Source organism: Nymphaea colorata, chromosome 2, assembly GCF_008831285.2.
Source record: "Nymphaea colorata isolate Beijing-Zhang1983 chromosome 2, ASM883128v2, whole genome shotgun sequence".
NCBI lineage: Eukaryota > Viridiplantae > Streptophyta > Magnoliopsida > Nymphaeales > Nymphaeaceae > Nymphaea > Nymphaea colorata.
Genome location: NC_045139.1, coordinates 14,370,834 through 14,394,875, shown reverse-complemented (window position 1 = coordinate 14,394,875; position 24,042 = coordinate 14,370,834). Strand labels below are relative to the sequence as shown.

At 39.9% G+C, this 24,042-nt stretch overlaps 1 protein-coding gene across 1 annotated transcript; it reads right to left on the bottom strand.

The window, feature by feature from the left end:
• Positions 1-5,466: 5,466 nt before the first annotated feature.
• LOC116248493 (trihelix transcription factor GTL1-like) lies at positions 5,467-8,879 on the bottom strand. The gene is made up of 2 exons (XM_031621312.2): positions 7,767-8,879; positions 5,467-7,046 (listed from the first exon to the last, which is right to left on the bottom strand). The coding sequence occupies exons 1-2, from the start codon at positions 8,282-8,284 to the stop codon at positions 5,783-5,785; spliced, it is 1,782 nt and encodes a 593-aa protein (XP_031477172.1). The 5' UTR covers positions 8,285-8,879; the 3' UTR covers positions 5,467-5,782.
• Positions 8,880-24,042: the final 15,163 nt, after the last annotated feature.

Sequence of the window (24,042 nt, the reverse complement as noted above, 5' to 3'; positions counted from 1 at the left end):
GCCTTCGATGCTTTCTAACCAGGGTGGTCCATGGATTAGGTGGACCAATATAGGTTTTGAGTGGCCCGGTCTGTCTAGCCAATATCTGGTGGCCATCGAATTGACAAGTCAAGGCCAAGGTGGCACCACTGTACAATGTTAAACAACAAAATTTTATTTTTATCATATGAATAATAACCGTTTTAGTGGAATCACTGTGATTTCGTGCAATCAAAACACAATTCTACCATAGAATTTTACGGCCTGATGCCAAACAAAGTGATTGTAGCATTTTTCAAGAATGAAAATTCTAAATTAATCGAAAACAAACTTTAGATGTTGTTTGAATCCAATTTCTTCAAAGAGGGATTAACTTATGAAAGGAAAGCGTAGAATGGAAATCTTTTTTCTTTTTTTCTTTTTCTTGAGGAGAATCCTTTTTAGAAGTCTAAACGCTTAGAAAATCGATGCACTTCCACCCCTCACAGAATTCGAGCATTTATTATAATATAAAGTTTCACAAAACCCTTTGATGTATTCTCCTTGGTATACTCATTTTCAAACGAAGAGATTTAGTGACACTAGTTTCCACCGTGGCGAAAAACGTTTGAATCTCTTTTTGTTTTACACCAACCAACAAAACCTGCCCCTCTATTTTCCAAAATTTCACATGATCTAAACATCCCACTTGAAGATCGCGTTATTTTCATGAAGCAAGAAATTGAAAAAACGTTATTATCACGGCCATAGGACCATTAGAGTATGAGAAGAAAAGAAAGCGTAAGCCTAGAAGGAAAAAGGATTACAAAAGGTTACTTGGTTATGATGTTACACAATGATCGAGTATGGTGCATTGTTTTCCAAAGCTTGTAACTATAATGAATCTTAAATTGCAAGCAAACACGGATCAGCTTGTGCGGTAAACATCTGGCAGTGGCCTATAATGAATTGGGGGATTTCATGCGGTTGGCATTAGAGATTTCAAAAGGACTGGGATCCGAACTGTCCTAAAGAGCTTGTGTTCATTTAGCTTAGCGATATCAACGTGACTTGTGCGATTAATTTGGTAAAACTGGTCACGAACAGGAGGAATGTGAGCAAAGCACTCACGAAATTCCCAAATTCAACTTTAAATATTTCATGAAAACAATATTTTAACACCTAAAGAGTACAACACACAAAAGCAATCCTTAAAAAAAAAAAAAAAAAATCTCTTTGGGACGCTATTGTAAACGTGGCAAGCTCAAAGGGATGGCTTGATCTTAAAGTGGGCTTCCGTGTCGGAGAGAAGAAAGGAAGACGGGTGAGTCGGTACGAGGCGCGTGCCGCCGGTTCTCTTTTTGCCGCCACTCCTGATGTGCTAAATTACATAAAAGCCCTGGCACTGCTTACGACGGATGCCATGCTTTCTCTGCCTTCCCCGTCGGTGTATGGACGGGACGGGACGGGCCCAATTATCATCTCCGTACGAGACAAGGACTTCAGCGGGTCCGATTTGGTTCTGGAGTGTGTGGGTCGATGCCGACACTGGATCACTTATTTTAAGGGGTTATTTAGATCTGGAGTTGAATCCAAACATGTCCGAAAATGGTAGGGTATATCCATCCCCGTGGATCCAAATCCATCTCACGATGTTGATAGGATATCTTCTAAAGGGCCTCTGATATATCGCTTCCAGTCAATGGTCAAAGGTCGTTAGTTATTGTGCTGAGCCTTGACCGGACGAATTGACAAAAAAGTGCCCCGTTTGATTTAAAATGACGAAAATCGCCTAAAAGGAACAGGAAGCAAAGGCCACGTAAATTTCCAAGTCCCGAAGGGTATTTTAGCTATTTGTGACCCATCACGTGGCCGATCGGGATCCGACGTTCACGGGTTGCTTAACGTTCACTGGTCACGACGTTAAGATTCCAAGTCCATAACTTGGCGCCAAGCAGCCGTCAGCTTTAAAAACTCCAACTTAAACGGCGTGAGCCATCCCCGAGGGGTCGATGAGTTTGTGTACCAGGACTCGTGGAGTAAAAAATGTTGATTAAAAGGAGCACTAATTCAATATCTTTATTTGTTTTAAGGAAACTTATATATATATATATATACCAATCAAATATATTAAAACATTAACATAAAACTTAATAAAATTTACAAAGTTGGTGTGGGCCACATGTGACTCCGTCATTAGCGGCTTTTAAGTTCTTATGACATCAACTTTATGAGTTGCAAAAAAAAAGGAACACGAATATACAAGTTAAAACATAGCATTAATGTCAACCCAAGACATGCACCAAAAATATGACAGGAAATATGCACAAAGCATTTTTAGACTCCATTCTGGCAGCAGCTCCAATTACATGTATAGAGTTACACTCGAAGCAACTTAAGTCATGAATAAGGCCAAAATTCAATAGCGAGGATGTATTTGTATTAAAATAAGGTGACTCCTTCAGATTGGTTGAGATCGCATCTGATATGAAAGCGCATTGGGATCACCGGGATACCCACCAACCATGGAAAGAAGGAAGAAAAGAAAGAAGAAAAATGATAAAGAAAAAGAGAAAATAGATATTGAATCAAACCTTTGTTAATGTACAGCTAAAGGAACCCTAATCTATGACATCCATATTTGAAATTTGAACACTATTTGAAGGTGAATCTTGTCGCCATCTCAAGACAGAAAAGAAAATGTCCATACAAGAGGTCTCCATCTACGCCAGGTTCTCATGAAATCTATACCATCTGTTTCAAATTTTGAGTAGGCAAGATTTGGAGTCTGAAAATGGGTTGTCTGAATGCTCCTTTGGATCCATTATACATTTTAACAGCAGAACAATTAATAACTAAGATGGACTAACTAGATCCAATATAAGAACGTAAGATCTGGCAGGACCATTGCCCCGTTGGGTCTATAAAACGGCATGCCAATGTCCATGGCAAACAGCTCGATTGAAGCCTAATTTATTTTTTCATCGATCTCACATCGCCACTTATAAATATATATTGTTCTGAACTTGGACACATGAGTGCATTTTGTTGGATAAGTGAGGAAGATACAAGAATGAGATCCATCTGGGCTCCACATCCAATAATCTTCCACAACGCCAATAATAAGGACTCAATAATTCATACAAAAACATTCCATTTCATAGAGCTGGTATTTGTCATTATTGTGTGGTATATATATACAGTTTAGGGAATAATGGTGAAAAAAGTTATCCAATATTGGGTGATCCGAATCCAGACCCAGAACTTCTCAGGAAACGCCAATGTTGGACCTAGTAAAAGTTATCTGTGTATACATTGAATTGAAGAAGTGAGAATCTCTATTGGAAACAGGGTACTGATCATCAGATCCAGCGCATTAAGTTTCTTGGATCGCGTAGGTTCAATCCTAAATACTTAATTAATTAGTTCTGCTTCCGTCATACAAATCCAGAGCCTGTCGACTTGAGGAATTGGCTGCATTTGATACCGACAATTTTTTTTTTTTTTTTGGTTGGCCTCTCACCACAGCTAAACGACGAACCAATTTTGGTGTTAAGCGTCAAATAATTGAACTCGGATTAGAAAAATAAAATGATAAAAAAATTTAATTGTGGGGCTGCACCATTTCAACGAGGATCCCACATGCATTCTCTCTATTTCAGCCAGCTGCTAGAATGGTCCGATGGAAGATCCAGAACCTGAACCAACCGGCAGTTTTTCGAGTGTAGATGATCATGGTTCTTTGAGGCCATTTAGCAAATGCGAATCCGTTCTTATTGTTTCGTGATTCTACCTTAAAGATCTTAAAGATTGGAGCAGATGAACATGACTCAATTTTTGAACAGAACGATCAAAATATGTTCCCTACTCGAAGGTTCAAAAATATTGCCTCCTTACACAGCCTCAGCCATGGTCAGATGTACGCGGGCAAAACAAAAGATCTCGACACCAATTTTTCTTCGTTCAATTGATCTATTCTATTCAAAAACTTTTATTCTAATAGTTTTTATGAGCGGCTATCCCAACAAGAATTCTTCATCATTTTTCCCAAGTACTTCCCGAGAGGCAGATTTATTGCAGAGATCAGTACAGTTGCAGAGCCCATGGAAAATGGCGACTGCATGCACTACTAAAGCATCTGCAACTGTTCTTCCCTCCTTGGGATTCCATTCCACCGTACGGGATGACTATTTATTTCCCTCTCTTTCTACTGTTGCGCAAGTAAGAATGTCCGCCACAGATCAAAAGAGAGGAGAAGGGTCCTGTCCTCCCCCTAAAAAGTTGGCCATTCGAATGCCAATTCTGGATAGCTGCAGCTAGCTCATCTTTTATACGCATTTTGGGAGAAGATGCCTGTACATATGTTTCTTCCTTAGCTGCCTTGTACTTATTTCTTGATCAAGTTATTCGATTAAATCTCCTTAAAAATGTAAACGGAAGATTACATGATTCCTCTCTCTCTCTCTCTCTCTCTCTCTCTCTCTCTCTCTCTCTCTCCCCTCTGCGTGCCTGAAGCAGAAAGCTAAACTAAGGGTGGGGGACTTTGTGAGTCAGCTCCATGGATGCGTTCAACCTGGTCTAAAATCTAGGAATTGGTTCATTAGTTTAATGGTCCAAGTTCAACAAAGTCTAAGGTTTTCATAAGGCTTACAAGTTTTATGAAAAAGTTCCGTTCGTTCATCTTGTATAATTCATTTTTATTCAATTAATAAATTTAGCATGCAGATCAGACCTTTAGTTGTACTTTGGATGACAACCAATAATTTATAAATAAAAAAGAACATGGCTCGGTCACAGCATCATCTCTGAGAGCTTTTTTAATTTACTTTCGAGAACTCAGGGGTTTTTGCCTCTTTGATTTTGTAAAAATAATTATCTCTGAGAGCTTTTTTAATTTACTTTCGAGAACTCAGGGGTTTTTGCCTCTTTGATTTTGTAAAAATAAGCTTTTGCATCATCGATGCTTTCCACTAGAAAGATTTTAAAGGACTTGAAATTCATAGGCTAAAGAATTTTATAACTTTTCACTGAAGAAACGTGCAGGAACACACCCACAAACACAAATCCACAAACATGCACATATGCATGCGCATGCGTACACACAAAGTACTCAACGTTCGAGAGAAGAATCGTCCATCGTTACATGAAATCCAGTACTCTAGCTCATGCATTTGCTGGCCTCTAATGAGTATTACAGAGAATTGGTGCAATGTGAGTCTGCAAATTAGTTTCTGTAGCTCACACTTTAAAACTCAGTTAAAGACGTTCCTTCCAAATCTAACCGTATTCTATGTGATCTGATCTTGAGCTCAAAACCTGACCAAAAGCCTCCCATATTTCAGTTTAGTATTGGATGAACAAAAGGATTTTCACGAGGACCATTAATCCAAAATTTATGTTGCAAAATCTCGTGGATATCGGCTTAACCAATCGAACTGATCCTAAATAATGTATATATTTCCCAAGGTTGAGCTTGGCGTCACATTCATCCATTCCACACGGTTGAAATTCGAGAGGAAAACATAATAATTAGTTCGTGAATTGTAATTGCACAATTACATTACACCTGCAGGTGCTGGTTCAGTATTGTATTCCACAATGGCGATTTTGTTCCACGAATAGCCACACATTTAAATGTTTCCCTTCCAGATCTTCGCTTCCATCCGAAGATATAATAAGAATAGTAGTAAGAATATGTAGTAAGAAGAGTACTATACTACCACCAATCACAACTCCTGAATATTTCCTATTAAATCAGAGCACCATTTGGTGCCCCTTGGCTTTTACCATGAGAAAGAGAGAGAAGGGGCGGAGAGATGACATATTATCCTGCGCTGTTGTAGTGATCAGAGGAGATCTTGCAGACCAACTCCATCAGCGTAGACTGGGCCTCCACAACATCGCCACCCATGCCCATCATTCCTCCGCCGTAGTCGCACCCCGACGACTCGGCCGCGCCGCTGTCGGCCACTAGATGGTTTTCCGAGCAGTCCTGCGGCACGTACGCGCTGTTTTCCGGCGGGACGTCGAGGTGCTTTTGGGAGGGGAAAGAGAGGACCCCATTCTGGTAAAGCTTGCTGAGCTGGTGGAAGTAAGGGCAGGTCTTGGAGTCAGGCGGTCTCGCCTTGGCAGCGTCCTTAGTCTTCCTAAAGTACTTGTTGATATTCTCCCACTTCTCCTTGCACCTCTTGGCACTCCTCATGTACCCCAACTGCACCATCTCTTGGGATATCTTCTCCCACAGCGACCCCTTTGAGTTGTTGTCTTTGAAGCTCTCCTCATGCTTGCACCTGAGTTTTATCAAAGCATACACCTCTGACCTTGGCCACCTCTTCAGATGGGTGGGTCCTGTTTTGCCACTGGGACCCGCCAGGTCTGTTGGTGGGACCTCCCCCTGCACAGGGATGGGGTTGGTCCTAGGGTTAGGGTTAGGGTCTGGGTCTGGGTTAAGGTCATGACTATCTGGGCTCTGCTGGTTAGGGTTTAGTGGGGCACCCTCCCCTTGACTCTCCTCTGTGAGTTTCCTCAAGAAGCCAATGATTGCAGCCTCCCTGTTGGATGCCAGCGCCTGCTCCTGAGTCCTCGTCTCAGTCTCCCTGCTCATCCTCGCCATCTCCTGCCTCTTCCATGCCTCCTCCCTCTGGATTCTTTCGTGGTCTCGTTTCTCCACTGCTTCTAGGAACTTCCTTTGCAGCTCCTCCTGCTGCTCCATCATCTGCTTCACCATCTCTTGACACAGGCCCTTCATCTCTTCAAAGCTTCGGCTCTTCTTTCTCTTCTTGCTCGTGCTTTCTCCTGCCAGCTGAGTTCCCTCTGCAAGGGATGGGTTCTCCAGTGTCTCATCCTCTGATGTGCCCTCACAGTTCTTCTCCGCAGTGCTGCTACCCATTATCATTTTGCCCTGATTTGTGGGAGCCCCACCCTTGTTGATGTTGCTGCCGTTGTACAAGGCCTCAATCTCGGAGTAAAACCTGTAGTTCTTGCCATCCTGCCTCCCGTCCTTCGTTTTCTTGTAGTACTTGGTCACATTCTCGAATTTCTCCTTGCATTTCTTCGCACTCCTGTGGAACCCAAGCTCCGCAAGCTTCCTGGATTGGATAGAGAATCGAATGAGAGAGTCAAAATCCCGCTGCCATGTTTGGTAACTGCACTTACCATGGATCCGCACGTGTGACTCAAAACTAAAATCAAGGAAAAAAGAACGCACGTGCCATCTGAACATCTGAGATTTTAAGTAAATGTGGATGATGGGTGAGAATGATCGTAATTGGACATTCAAGAGCTACATGTTTTAGCTAGAATGCACAATCCCCGCAGAACATACAATTCCCTAACCCCAAAAAACCAGAAAAAGGCACTGAAAGATTTTATCGATTCCCTGACTACACAACTTGTAGGTTCCTAATGATTAGTCTTAGGGATCCACAATTTGAGAAATCGAGAGATGCCAAGGAAAATCTCTTGCTTGGATTTCCTCACAATGCCCCAGATCTCAAAAGTTGCAGCTCGATATGTATAGCGTCAGACAGCAAATTCAATGGGTGCAACTTGGTTTTCACCGCAGGGAAAACAATTAGAAAAGGACTCATCATCTTGGGTTTGTCAACAGAACCCTTATCATGATCCCAAAAAAATAAAATTTTGGAAGATCCTATTGTTGTCAGCTGCATTCACTTTGTGGTTAGCAGTGACAGTCACACTGCAGGCATCATGTGTTCAATAAAAATCACACAACTATTAACATTATTGTATTTATGGTTTCAAGATTCGAAAAAAAAAAAAAAAAAGGAATTTGGGGAAGTTGGCACCTTGAGACATGCTCCCAAATGGGTCCTTTGAAATTTGAGTCATGGATGGTTGCTTCCATGCTAGATCTGATCTTCAGGAGAGCCAAGGTCTCCTCCCTAGGCCACCTGTTGTTGTGTTCATGCACCGGCCTCCCACCTTCGGCCTCCACTCTCCTTGCAGCACCCCTCCTCTCCTCCTCTTCCTCCCTCTCTCCATTGTCCTCTCCGCCTTCATCTTCCTCCATTTCTCTGCAGAGACTTCTCTCATGGCCGTGAACCATGAACGGGTCCTGCACAAGGCCATGACTGTGCTGCTGCTGCTGCTGCTGGAAATGGTGCAAGAGATGCAGCTCGTGGCTTGGTGAGTTGTCAAGCAGGTGGTGGTGCTGCTGCTGCTCTTCCAGGTTGGTGTCAATCACAGGATTGATGCCGAAGAAAGGCTGAGGAGTGAGATGATGGTGGTGGTGAAGGGAAGATCTGGTGGATATAATCTGCTGGATGTGATCAGGAACTGATGCATACTCCAAGCCTGACTGCATCCTTTACCTCTTCCTCCAGAATTTTGCTCTTTACTCGCAGTCAAAAAGAAAATATAAAATAGAGAGAGGGAAAAAGAGAGGGACAGAGAGAAAGAGGGGCACTGCTCTCAGCTCTGCTTGACTTAGATTTCTATTTTTTTCTGCAGATCTTCGGAAATAGTGAGTTAACGTCTGTGGAACAGCAGTAGGAGCGGTAAAACAGTTGATAAAAAAAAGGGGGGGCAGATAAGCTTGAGAGAGAGAGAAGAAGAACAGACTGGCATGGGTAAAAAAAAACTGTGATGATGACGACGATGATGATGAGAAACAGGAGGAGGTAGGAGGTAAGAGAGGGGGGCAAACACTGGGGGAAGAAGGGATCTTTCAAAGGAGGCGGCCAATCAACACTCTGATAGCTGTCAGGATCTGGTTTCCATCTAGCTATTCCCCGACACCTGTTCACCCTCAATTTACAGGACCACCCTCCTCCTGACCTCTCTCCCGTCTTCCTCCCTCCAAGTTACTGAAACTGCGGCCATTGAATCATTGATGGCTCCACTGTAGAGCTAGAAGCCAAGCATCTCTTCCTTGCCCCCGACAGGTTTTCGCTTGGCTCAGCTCAAACTGGTTTCAGGCAGCCAGGATCGACATGGTGGCCAGTATAATGCTGATAAATTCAATCGTGAGGAAGATTTTCAAAAGAATAATTACATGGTTGCACGTAATATGAACTTCTTTTCATGTATTTCTTTTTTTGAAATTAATGAATACATATAAGTATATTTTTCTCAAAAGATTTTCAAAGGAAACTGAAAATTCATGAAATGCACGGGTTATCTATCGTCGACTTTTTCGTCACATGAGATCTTAATGAGTCCATAAGATCCAAAGCACAAACTTAACTTCTTGAAAATGTTAATCCAAAGCAAGCCAAAGACTGATTTAGAAACATAAAAGTAATTACCTCAAGGGGACATCACCAAAATGGCGTGTCGGGTAACAACATGGTATAGTTAAGCCTGACACTGATGAACCAGACGATCTTTCCTTTTCAATTTCTTTCTTTTAAAATTCTCCATCTATATCAACCTCTTCTTTGTCATTATGTCTCTAGCTCTCGTTATTACTAGAAACCCGTTTTGTTAGATATAAATATCACAAGCCACACTTTCAACACTACCAACAAAAGAAATTGAACTATACTCTCTCTCTCTCTCTCTCTCTCTATATATATATATATATATATATATATATATATATATATATATATATATATATATATATAGAGAGAGAGAGAGAGAGAGAGAGAGAGAGTATAGCATAACTTAACACACTCGGCGGGCTCTATGAGGCTAAACGAAATGTCTTCCAGTTGCGTGCCTTTGGTTCAATGATTAGTAACGTAGAGATCCAAAGCTGGCTTACAAATAAATTTCAGAAAAGAGGAGTCCGTGGTTGACTTCAAATGGGCTGGATCCAGGTAATGTCCGTTTCCATCGGGGACTACATCACCTATGGGGGGGCGCCTCTTTGCCGATTCAGATAGGTCCACTGGTGGCTGACCAAAACAGAGCCAAGTCCCGAAATTGGTCCAACTAGGACCAGATTGGGTCTATTCCTGTCCTTGACCACAGAAGAGGGACAGTTTTTGGAAATCCCGTGATACACATATATATATATATATATAACTGACATTTTTTGTTGTTGAGTTAAGAAATATGTTGCTACGGAATATTCGCTCCCATGTGCCACATGCACTGCCGGCTGCTGGCGGGGCCTCATTTCGTCCGCGACTGAAAAACTAAGGGTAGAACAGTAAACAGGGGTTCCCCCACCGACTGCTGCCTATTCCACTCTGGAGCACGCCAAAATTACATTTACATCACGACTGTGACAATTACTCATCGAGGCCAGGGATTTATTTTTCTGGTTTGACGTGAACACCCACGTAAATGAACTCATTTTCCAGAAGGCGCTTGGGCTAACGGGGCTATACGTTAAAAGGCGTAAAAGATTTACAATAACATGTAAACTTCTTGATCTAGTTTGTTTACCTCAAATATGAGCTCTAAGTGATTTGGGAGGGGGTGGAGCAAAGATTCGACCAAATTATAATTTTAAAATTATAATAGGAACTGAAATGTAATTTTTAAAACTTTATATAAAGTAATTTTTTTTTAAATTCACATATATATATATATACATATATAAAAGAAAAGGCCCCTGACAGACCCCTCAAATTTGGAGGCATTTTAGTAAAAATGTAACTAGTGTCCAAACGAACGCTACGAAGCGTGGCTTTTTCGCCGCAGGTGAAATTACATCATTGCCCATTGATTCGTCGCTGAAGCTTGGACTCTTGAGACGACAAAACACGAAGAATTACTACGACACCACGAAGTTATCTGCGCTGGGCCTTGCCCACGGGAGACTTGGTCAAAGCAAGATGGCATTGTGGTCGTTTAATTGAAAACCGGGCCTACAAGATAACATCGACGAGGCCTCCAGATCGGTTCTTTTTGTTTTTTTTTAGCCTTTTTTGGCTTATGATGGGGCTGAAATTACCATTTCATGTCATAAGCACATAAACCACAGTATTTAATTTTTTTAAAGCAAAGAACATTATGTTTTTAAAACATATGCTTCTTATTTTATACACTTGACTTTTATATTATATTATTATTTTTCCAATGTAGATAACTCTAAGCTCACGACAATATCACTTCATCTAAACTTGCAACAGTAAAATATTTTAAATTTCCACATCTCCAGAAGAGCGCCAGACCTCAAAACAACGAAGTTTTCAGCGCTAAATGGAAAAGCCTCTCCCCTTGCGACAAGCACGCTCTCTCTCGCTCAACAAAGGGAGGATATGTAAGTAAATTCCTCAGCACAATGCCAAATCAAAAGGGGCTTACTGTAATTTGAGTGTTAGGGAGACAAAGGAATCTTGATGACGCCAGACTTAGATTGCTGGAGTCGTTCTTTTGCGGGAAAAGATGGAGACAAAAAAAAAAAAAAAAAAAAAACTTGGGCGACGGGGCAAAGTATCAGTGGGTTCCTCCTCCCCTTCGTTTTATTCGCAAAAACCCTAACCCTAGCCCCCAACCCTGGTTAACTGGGAAACCATTAAACCCTAATTAGTCAATCAGTTAGGCCGGGTCAGGTTAAGAGCAACTTTTGTGATTCTATATTGAAAATTAATGTTCTCTATTCGTAGATGTTTTTTTTTTTTAAAAAAAACATAATTTTTCTAATAGCAATTTTTACTTTAACAAAGTGTTTGACAACAGTAATAATATGATGCATTTACCATATCTAAGGGACAAACTTTGTTCACGCATAAGCCTTTATGGGCCAGCCCAAATGTGCATTATATAAGAATTCTTTATTGTTTAATTGTTATATTCTACATAAAAAAAGATTATTAATACGATTCACAATCTATTCGGATCCAAATTCAGTTCAGCCGATTCTCCGGATCTCCCTTGGGTGATATATTATAGGTTCAATGCAGAATCCAGATAACGCTGCTGTTAGTGCGAACTCGCTCTAGCTCTTGCCAAGCAATTTTTTCCACCTACCCATAATTCGAAATTCTGGAAAACGAATACGTGGTCCAACTTAATTATTTGGACCCCAAGGTTTGGCAGCTGCCGTGATTTGGATCTTGAATTATTAGTAATGCTCCTCCTATCTGGACCACTCTCATGTCTCGGGTCCACATGCGCAAGATTCATGAATCTGGATTCATTTTACCAAAATGCATATCATGAGGTTCATGGATTCGGGGAACCCAGTCTGGGAGGGCCTCTGCAATTGGCTAGTTCGGTCTCTTTTTATTTATTACCGAAGGTGACTGCGCCCCTCTGGTGAGAATAGTCACATCACACTACATCTAATTAAGCAATGGAGATGTAAATTATTCGGGGTTCGTGCTGGATCCAGGCCCCGCAGGTTCGGGATTCAATCAACAGGCTGGGTGGGAGTTGAGTTTGGGGTTGGATTTGCTTTTGCGGTCCAATTAGCTCAGGATCTGAGTTAGCATACAAAAATCGATCAATTGGGGGTTTCTGTGCTTGGGCTTACTGATATACAGAACTGGGTACAAATTCATACATGTATGTTTGTTAATTAGCAGCCACTAGGCACTTCCCATAGTCTATTTTCTTTAGTAGAACCATCTAAATAGGCCCGGAACCGGAATTTGCAACTAACTAAGATCCAATCTGTGGGGAAGTGGAACCCGAAAATTTAATTAGGATATACATGGACATATGCTCCTTGCCTTACCTTACCAATGTCGTTCAATCGGACAAAAGTATATTGAAAAAAAATACCGAAACTAAACGTGTATATCCAGATTTTCGAAGAAATGTTGATTATTTTATAAAACCTGATTTGCACAAAGTTTCAGCAATTTCTTTGGAACAGATATTTCCTGAAAAACTTGACCAAACCCATGCAGCAAGATCTGTGAAAACCACTACAATCGGCCGTTTGCTAGAATCTGGAGAAATAATTATATAGCCACCTTCTTCCTACCCCAGTTATCAAAATCAACACAAAATTAATCAGGTCTTGTCGACGCCCAGGATTAGTTTATAAGCTAAAATATCAGTTCACACACTAACGGAAATGTCATCTGTATGTGAATTCGTAATGTTTCGGCTATGAAGATCACATTCCAGTTGAATTTACAAGAAAATGAATCGAGTATATAAAAACTCGTAGTTACTGGTCTGTCCTCAAGAGAGCATCCCGCACCTCTATCCAAGGCCTATGGAAAACATCAACCTGGGGAAAGATTCAGAATTCAAGTTCCATATATATATATATATATTTATCTCAATAAGTTCGAGAACATCAGCTACATCTCTATTCCGAATTTGATTGTTAATGAGGTTCTGTTTCGACATTTTCGTATTGATGATCAGACCAGTTGGTTTGGGATATCTTCTGCCGATCGAGCGACGTGGAATTTCATTGGGTTCAGATTCTCATCTAGTAATACCATCTTTGATTAGTTGTATTAATTAAGTCCAAATGATAACTTGCGAAAGTTACATAGGTGGAATATGTTTAGAAACTGGATCTGATACTGACCTTGGTTCTCACGTCAGTTAAGTTACAACCAAACAAAAGTTTCATTATCACACTTGGGCAGTTTTTATCATAGTTGGCAAACCCATGACAAGGACTCGGATCAAAAGATGATTCGGGTCACCGGGTCAGTGAGTTGACTTATCAACACAGTAGAGTTTTAAAATAACCTGAATCGAGCGAGTCAGAGCCGAATGAGGGTCGAATTGGATCGTGTCAAGGACGAGCTGGGCCAACATTAGCTTGCGGGCAGGTTTTTTTAGCTATCCGAGCCGAGTCAGGCTATTCCTGAGCCAACTCAGTGAGTCAGCCAACTATGCTTTTTATGGCAAGGGAACAGATTGATTCATCAAATATTTCTCTTCATCTCCATAAGAAATACAGGCGAAGAATTCAATTTCTGAAGCCAAGTATTTGATCTTGACGCGCGCCTATAAAATACAGCCACCTATCATGGTGGTGGAGATTCCAATGCCGGATTCAAATGCATCCGATCCAAGGTAAGTATTTGCACTTCTTACTCTAGTACTGAATCCAATACAAATCCCACACCAAATTTTCTATAGATACATTATTTAACTAAATATTGGTTAATGTCAACTGAGCAACATCTGATTGGGAGATATTAGAAATTCACGAACTGGAGATGAAAATCCCTCGATGGATCTCCTCTCTGAAAGTGGGATTTAGTTTGGTTTCATGAAATGCAATTGCCAAGAAGATAGATAGTCGCTACCTTCATATCCATCGCGTCAAGTAGCTAGCACCATATAGATTTGAATCTCAGATCCAGAACATTACACCTTAGACATGAGAGCGCGTATTCTTATGGCCTTGTTTTCTGCCGATGTGATCATATGACATCCTCACTATAGTTCTTCGTGGTTCATCAAACTATGGACCACGTTTGAGATCGATCCTCATTTTACTTTTTACGCTGTCAAAAGGCCTGATCGAAGAACCGAATGATGAAGAGGGCCCTGAGCTTCAATTCATGGATCTCAGGTCCCTAGTTTGAAAGATCAGATCAGAGGTAATCAACTGCTCCATTAGAGATCTTGGAGCTTATTGAGATGAAGCCAACTAATGACCGTAAGGTATGCCAAAAAGTCTGTTCTCAGACCACGAAACAGTAAGTAGACTAAATGAATGATCCATTGCATTTGCTAAATCCGAATCTCATGATTCTTGTTTTCTTGACGATACTCTACTAATTGGGTTTAAATTAGGATTGCAGTTGGTTCAATGGGATCAATTAGCACCCGACGATGCTGAACCCATCCATACTGATCACATAAATGGTGTTATAACGTCTATATTTAATATCTACCAATATCAGTGATGAATATACGACTTTCTTATGTTGTTATTATCTTATGACATAGTAATCTCACCTTCCATTAACAGCAGCAGAAGAAGAAGATCAAAGATCAAGATTCGGCCAATTTTTTTTCTTCTTCGGTTAGTTCTACAGAAGGAGATACGGTTCACACTCGCGATTCTCAACGACAACACATCTGGCAAGGCTGTGAATATACTTGAACAAGTGATCTCATACAACGCCTAGGAGAGTAAGCTTTCTATGCTTGCATACTGCCCCGCTAGCCTTTGCATACACTACTCACATAAGAATATAAAGAATAGATATAGGTGGTCTCATATAACGCCTAGGGGAGTAATTAAGCTTTCTATGCATATTTTTGGGTAAGTAGAAGAAACCCAATGCCCTAACAGAGAACAAAAACTCGCACCCCAAGCCAGAAAATTTTATCAAAGGGGCACAACTCTTAATTGGGTTTGGTGTCTATGGGGCATCGACTTGAGTTTGGTGTAGGCATGACATTTTCGACTGGACCCAAATCCAACTCCCTCGTAATAAAGGTTTTCAGGGATTGGTGTTGGCTGGTGTGGCAGTAGCCCACACCTACCTTCGCTACTGCTTCCACCCAATCTCTTGTTTCCCTACGGTATAAAATTTGCTTTCGGTGCCTTAGATCAACTTGTGCAACGGTGATTCCCTTTTACAATACTAATGGTTTGACACCTAAAACACTCAAAATAAAAAATTGGCTGCCTAGCAAAACCTACCCCTCTGGAGAGGAGCTTCCTATGGATTTCTTTATAAGCACACCTGTGAAATATTCTAGCTATATTTAACTTGCACGCAGGACTTGACAGGACAATCTAGCGACCATCTCTATAAAATTATGTGCTTTTTACTAATTTTCCTACAAAAGATGATAAAATTAAACTAAAAAGTAGGTCTGAAAATTTGAAAGAAAAGAAATCAAAGATGGGAAAAATGCGCTAAGAGTACGTGTATAGAAAGCCTATTTTTTACACAAAAGGGGATAATATCATGATAACATTCTCTCAATTTTTATGTTTTCTCAATATTTTCAACATCAAACGTATCTTTCTGCTTTTTGGTGACAATTTCACTGTATTTATGGCAATTAATGCTTGTGACGCTGGCCAATTGGTTAGCCTAATCGTTAGTAGGATTTCAGAGGTTTCATTTGCGATATATAAGCTAGCTTTGGGCAAGCCAATAGGATCGTAACCTGAGATGTGAACACACGTAGATTTATATATTCTTGTCATCTTTGGTTCGGTCGGATTTAGATATGTGGTTCTTGCATGTTCCTTTTGTTAGAGATAAGGTTGCCGATCCAACGTCCTTACCAATCTTGCAAGGTAAATTAAATTTTGAATTTCAAGCCAAATATAAAAGAAATGCAATTGACTCTGAAAAAGCAACAAATGCTCCAACACATGAAGATGCCAAAATCTATTCCAAAGAGAAAGAAATTCAAATTTGTAATCAAGATCTTGACAGACCAGCCTAAAATTTCTATTTACTATTCTTTCCTCTCTCAAGATTTAGTGGTTGTAAGAGAGTATTCCTTTTTTCAGAAGTGCAGAAAAAGAAAGACTTCATGGACGTAAATCGAGTTTGACCGAACCACTTAATCTCTTGTGTGCTTTCTCTCTCTCTCTCTCGCTCCCTCTTTGTTTCTCTCGTTATCATTTTTATACCTTCTACTGAAGCCAGACATTTTGGATCTGGGTTTAATCTCATCATTCAGATTTAGGTTATAATCCCATTAACTGCATATCAAATTTATATCCCGTTCTAAGACATCCCATATGCAGAACTAAGGTAAGGCACATAATAACTGGATGCTTTGTATCCTGCAGGGATAAGGAGTTGTGTAGAACTTCAGGCCAAACAATAGATGTCTCCGAGAAGAAAAAGAAGAAAAGAATAGAACAGGTGCTTCTTTTCCCTTTTGAGATTGTGAAAATGCTCATGTCGTGGTCATTCTTTGCCTCAGGGAGGAAAGAATAGAACAGGTGTTTCTTTTGAAAATGCTTATGTCGTGGTCATTCTTTGCCTCAGGGAGATTCCCCACTTTGTGAGGTCACCTTTTAAAAGCTACACAATAGTCGCCATTTATTCCTCTTGCCCAGCTGATGCACTTCACGCAAACACGTACACACCAAGCATCACTTAGAAAATAAGGGCTGCAAATGAGACGGCGTATCCAATGTAGCAAAATTTATCTTTTCTTGTGTGACAAACCAAACGCGTACATACATTTATGGCATGTTTGATTCATTCGTCTGTGGTAAGAAGTAAAAGTTTTTTCACTGTTTATTTTTGCCCGGGAATAGATCCCTTTTCTATCTCAAGAAACAGCAACGCGCCCTGCCCAAGTATACGGCTGGACATTCCACGCAGTGACCTCTTGCAGGGCAGCGGCTCGCCGGTGCTACACTAAGTTCGCGGGGTTGTAAAAGATGCATTCACCTACAAGTTTATAATACCGATGAGGCGACGGCGAGTATGACAAGTCATTGTATGTTATATAATACAGAAACCTGTCTCCCGAGAAATGCATTTATGAAGCACAGGCATCCCACTTGGGGCAGGTGCTGCCATGCACATAACAACACAACTTTCCTACCCTACTAACATGCATCTTCTCCTGTCGTATATCTTTTAACGTAGACCTACCAAGAATCTATATATATATATATATATATATATATATATATATATAGAGAGAGAGAGAGAGAGAGAGAGAGAGAGATTCAGCAGCCGCCTAAAAAATTTAAACTCGTTGCTAAAACCATATAAAGCATTACTGAAAGAACCATACATTGTTGATATACCATAAACCGCCGCTAATGGCCCTGTGCTAAAGATTTTTAATGATGTTTTTAAAATTTTCAACGTTAAGGGCAACATCCGGCAGTCAATCAATTTCAATTCCCATATACATAAGTACAGACACACACTCACAAGCAGACGTACACATTTGACTCCCTCTCTCCCTTTCTGTCATACCCGTAAGAACTAAACTGAAGCTTGTGACTTGTGAGGAATGGGCAAGTGCCATGTATCGTAATTTGGCATTTTATGAGTTGATGAAAATTCCAAACAGACAACTACATATAGAAATGAAGGAAAACGTCTTTTCCGCTGCCGTATGTGAAGGTGCGAAGGAGCATAGGATCATCAGCAACCGCAAAAACACAAGAAGAAGAAACATACTTCAACGTTGCAATCATGCCTCTCTTTAATAATTCAAACTGATAGAGGACATGGGTGTCTAGCTAGCTATCCGTGTTTCTGTCTAAGAATCTCTTATCCTTCCATAGCTTTTTCAAATTTGTTTTGTTGTTCATCCATTAGATTTTCCAGTTCATATACGCCTGCATATTCCTTTCTTTACAATTTTCCAGTTTCGAACTATTGCACGTGAAGCCATGCATCGACAAATGTTCTTGCAAGTTGTCGTTTGAGAACAAGCGCTAAATTATTGTAACTTCCGAAAGCAAACATCGTGATAAATATATACAGATATACATACATACATATGTAAGTGTTCACTAAATAATCGCTCCTTACGCTTAAGTAATTAAGAAAAAGAAGCTGGTTTGCATACATAATGATGCAAAAGAATTGGAAACAACGTTGTTCATGTCCTCTTTTGAGCGAAAACTAAGTGGTTAGTCCACATCAATGGAACAACCACCATTGGGTTCCTGTTCGACCAGGAGAATCACTGGTTCATTTAACACAATTGACCTTATTAAACTTTCATGGTTATTATGATAGTGACTGGGGAAGGCAAACAGTTTGGATTCGGATGAAGGTCTTCCAGAAATCAAATCGACCCAATCGCAACCTTCTCTCTTCCCTTTTTTCGCTTTAGATCTCCTTTCGGCAGCAAATTCCCTGTGGCGCAAGATGGGAGATGATAAGATTGAAGTCCATTATGATCCACATGGCAGACAGCACATACACGGTGAAGTTTTCGCGCCACTTGGCATACAAGGCCACCTCTAGATGTTGCAGAGATTTTATTTTGTTGGTGCGGTTATGACCACAAAATCCGCGTCCAGTTCAAAGAAAATCCTTCGAACAGCCAAATCACATGACCTCAGCTCCTCCCCATGATACGGTGTCAACCATTGATAACACAGCAAGTTAATCCCATCATCAATTCATCATCATAATACCATCGTAAGTGGAAGATTCAATCTTACATATCGTAGGTGTCCCTTTAATACTAATTCTGCCATGTCACAAGCAACACGTTATCTTTCCTTTTCATAAAAATTTGTGGGTTGTGGTATTGGTCGGTTCGGCCTTCATCATCGTTAATAAATCAATTATATACAAACATTTAACCAGATTTATCATTATTCGATCAACTCATCGTCAAGGAGCACGGTTATCGTTTAATTTCTCCATACAATTAATGGCCTACAGCAGATACGTGCGTAGGATGGCACAGAAGAGCAAGAAAATTTTGTTTTGGACTCAAGCGACCAATACATTGACCAGAGGCACGACTCACTCGAGGAAGTCGGGGAAAACAACATGTCGATTAATGTGACCGGGGAAGGAAGAAGAATTGGTTGGTTCCGTGACAGGGACAGGGACAGAGAAAGAGAAAGAGAGATGGAGAGAGAGATTACAATGTGTGGAATCTGGAGCGTGTGAGTACTGTATGGAGGTGGTGGTGAGAGGGAGTTCTGGTTCCATACCACATCAAAGCACGCACTCCCAAAAGGAGTAGAGCTTTCTTCTTTCAACTCCATTCTCATTGGGTGCTTGCTTTTCTTTCCATGTGGCCCCATATTTCACTCTTGGAACTCCTTTGAAGCTAGTGGTGGAACCAGAAATTTACAAATAAGTGGCACTCTAATTTTAAATTTCAATCTTTAAGAGACATTCATGTGTATAAAACCTAAAAATTAATGAAGTTTCTATATGTAACTTTAGTGGGCTGATGTGGGCAAATGCCCACACCAGCTGGCTCCACCACTGCTTGAACCCATTCTCTTTCTCTCGCTCTCGCTATAGGTATATAGATGTGTCTGTGTGTGTAATCCTCATTGATTACAAAATAATTCATTTCCCACATTTCGTGGCACTTATTCCACAGACAGAGACAGTGCATTCTCTCGATGCTTCTTATCAAAAGAACGACAAGAGGCGGCCATTCATGTGGTCTTCTGAGATCTATTTGTATCATAAACGCTTTGTAAGCCCTTTTCAAAAGAAGAATCTGCTTTCGTTCCACATAATATTTCAACAGATGAAAGTTGAACTACTCTCTCTGTGTCACTTTTCCTCCTTTTTCCCCCATCTTGTATGATTAGCTTTTTGATCCCTGAACTTTTTTCAGGAAAGAAAGAAACCAAAACAAGAGAAGAAAGCACGTTTCTTGGGGCCACAACAACTACAAATAATAAAAAGGTCCAATTATTTAACCCATACAACCTCATAGTGTCACAGGGGAAGCAAGTGGGTGGATCGGATCTTCATCTGAGTTCGACCTGAACAATGGCCGTTGAAGTAGATAGGCGCTTCTCTCTCACTTTATAAGCTCGACAGATTCCTCATAATTTTCAGATACTCGATCTAGTTCAGATAGAAATTAATCAACAGCCAGTTCCAAGTCACAAACGATTTTGATCCGGTTCCTTTTTTGTCGTTTTTTAGTTGGAAGAAAAAGAAAAGTTGATCCCCTGAGATTGAAGATTCTGAGCAAATCCATAATTCTTTCGAGCTTTCTGGCCATTTTTAATCCAGAAGTAGTCAAAAGGTGGGTTAATTATAACTTATTTCTGGGTTTGCTTGACTTCCACTGGCCGCAATTCCATTTCCCAAGCAACTAATTGAAGGTCATATTTCACTTTAAACAACAAAAATAATGGAGCTTATTCTTACACGACAATCAGATGAACAATCGCAGGTGGACGAACCATGGTTGTGTCTATGATTTCTTAGTCCATATATATCGTTAATTAATTAAAACTATACATGGTTTCATAGACATCATGCAGTGATTCAAGATTTTTATTGAAATGATCGAGTTGGGTCGATGGCGTTCAAAAGTGGCAGCGGCCCTGTCCTATATCACGCATTTCCTTTTCAACATGATGAGTTATAGGCCAAAAGAATTGTCGAAAAGATGTTCAATCATTTGCAGACAAATGGTTTTCTGCATTTGCTACTGTCTAGGAAATGGAGCGATCATTACAGCATGCGTCTATCTCTCTGTCTGACAAATTGCAATTGGAGCGCTGTGATGCACTTAATATCTGTTACAATCACTAATAACTGAGGTACATGAAACACATGACTTCTAGTATAATGAGAATCACTTTCATAACGGAATAAGAATCGATGATTTTAATGTGATTCATTGCATATGTAGAATCATGGCAAGAATCAATTGCATGCTTTTAAGTTTTGAATAATGTACTCTACAGGAAGAAGCCAATTCGGTGTTTCGTGGTTATTTTAAAGTTAAACTAAAGGAGCAAATCCTTTGAAAGTTTCCCAGGGCCTGAGCATTAGGAACCGGTGGACGTTGAAGATTTTACAGGATATTCATGCCTTTTACGCTAAAGCATGTTCCTGATCATAGACGGAACCACCATCGGTATACAAGATCTGCTCAATGAAGCTATTTCTCTTATTCATGCGCAAATCCATCGATTCCTCTCACTAGGGCCAACACCAAAATTGTTCATTACTTCAATTCAAAAATTTTGGCTTTAGAAATATAGCATACTGATCTAATCATGTCCTTCAAACATCGATGATAACGTCAGAAACTTTATAAAGCCACATACAGGTTGAAAGAAAAATTAAAGTCTGTCTGTCTGTCTGTCTGTCTGTCTGTCTCTCTCTCTCTTTCTCTCTCTCTATACCCATTCTCAGTCTTGGCACTCTCCTTATACCGTGTGGAGGTTGCAGACTTGCAGTTGCACCGTCACCAGCTGCACCCTTCTCCTTTTCCACATACACAGGCAGATACACATTCAGTTGACCCCTTCCACCACCGCCAGAGAGAAAAGTGCAATCACTTTCTCTCCGACTCTCTCTCTCTCTCTCAGACACACACACACCATCTCCAGCCATCCACAGAGACAATTCTGCTTCTTCCTTTTTCTGAGAAGGCCCACAGCAGGGGATAAAATCAATCATTCCATGCGTAAAACCCAAACCTCACCTACCATCACAACCAAAAAGCACACATCACTCATAGCCCAACACCAACCACTCGTATACATGATTGGCAATCGAGAAGACTCAGCTAGAGTTAAAAAATTCTCATGAGAAAAATAGCATAAAATAGTGTGTATGAGATTTCTGTCGTTCACTCTCTTAAGGATTGATTGATTTGCAGCAATTGATATACAAGGGTGATTTATAAATCTCACCACTTTAGCAGCAAACCGTCAGCACTAATTTCGCTCACCAATTAATTACTGCAAAATGAATGTGTAAGTTCTTCTCATGTTAGGTTACAGGGCTACGAATTAATATACAGTGTTGACCTCTCTTTAATTTGTTTATTTTTTACGCTGTGTGACAACACATGTGATGCTAATAATTAGGGAAGTCTTAGTCAGAAGTAGGAAATCTGTTCCTCACCCTGACCATACTGTTTGGAATATTTTTTGGTTATCGACAAATAGAACAAAGGCGGCTCAAGTCTTGCGATTGGAAATCGTATTGCTTTTGGGATAGTTTTCGTTTTATCTAGCTAGGGACCTACATTCTGGTCAAAATAGGTCAGTTAGATTCCTCAATTGTTTGATATGAGCATAATTTTTTGCTGTTGGTTGTTAAAGAAACGTCTACCTTTATGACTTGCGTTCATAATACCTTAGACTATATTTTGGAGAAGTTGAGCAGAATGATCTTTTTTTTTTCCCAATTAGAGTGAGTAAACAATCTTCTACTTAATAAAGCAACATAAAAAAGAACCAATTGTCGCTTGTTTCAAGATGATAGATTTTATTCTCAGGCGTTTATGTTATAGCTACAGGGAAAGATGGATCAAATTAATAGCAATAAGGTTCATTTTTTTTGTTTACAGTGAAAAGGTAGGTAAAGTAAATGAAATTTTTACTTTGTTGTTTTTTAGTGATTTTCTTTCTGCATGCGACCTTCAATTTGCTTAATTTTTTTATGTTATTCTATGGTCCATTAGGATGAATCTTTCTAAAAAAGAAAGCACCTATATTTTGGCCCCTTTCAAAATTAACGGGCTTAACTTTTCCTTTTATTTTTTTATACCTTTGAAATAATGTAACAAAGATCAATGAAAAGGTCGCCAGAGCGTTGTTGCTTTTAGTCAAGTATCGAACGTAAAGTATAATATTTTTGAAGATACAATTAGTTCAGGTTATTAATCTTTCAATTTTAGTGATTAGATATAGAATAAGTAGTTTAATCCATGAAAACGACGAGATTAACATGCAAGTTAAGGTCTTGACATTACGTTGTGCATGGAGGGGGTTTTTTATTTCAACATGACAGTGTAACATCCCACTTTAAGAAGTTTACTTTCGAACTAAAGATTATTAGAGATCTTCAAAAACTTATAAAAGAGGTTAGTAAGTGGTTGATTATCCTATCTCCTATCTTTTTTGGAGCTGGAGTTGAAACTGTTAGGGGTGGGTTGTGATCTGTTAGACCAAAGGGTCCGGGGTTAGTATAAAAGTAGGACATACTTGAATTAACTGTTTTGATCCGGAGTTGAAACTGCTAGGGGTGGGTTGGGATATGCTAGACAAAAGGGTCCGAGCTTAGTATAAAAGTGGGACATGTTTGAATTAATGGATACTTGCCTATCAACACCAACATACATCTCCACAATTTTTCTTTTCCTTTGACTAACCAAGTTGTAGGTATATCACTAATGTCATCCCACATTGGGCCATCAGCTTTTGGTATTAGTATATAGTTGCCCTTGATACTTTTTTCAAATGTCTTATGCATAATTGGAATGATGATTAATTTATAGAAGTTCCAACAAAAGTGCAATATAAATAATACAAATTAAGTTGAGATCAATAATATCCGATAAAGATTAGTGCACTTACTCTTGTTGATGTTAACAATTGTATGAAACATTTACTCACAAGTGCGTGCCTCGAAGTCGTTTGCTGTTAATGTTTCATGAATTTACCTTAGATCCATGCTAGTAAAGTATCCTCGAATAATTGATGGTGGTGCCTTTTTCCATTCCAAAGTAAGCAAAACTTCAGGACATATATTCAGACATTTTCTGAAATCTGGAAAAAAGGAAGAAACGACACATATATCCATCACACATGAATGCGACATATATATA

Bases quoted from the DNA above. Each gene is read 5' to 3' on its own strand.
- LOC116248493 (XM_031621312.2), bottom strand. From the start codon at position 8,284: ATGCAGTCAGGCTTGGAGTATGCATCAGTTCCTGATCACATCCAGCAG. The intron at 7,047-7,766 runs GTGCCAACTTCC...TATCCAATCCAG, and splicing joins ATTTGGGAGCATGTCTCAAG to GAAGCTTGCGGAGCTTGGGT.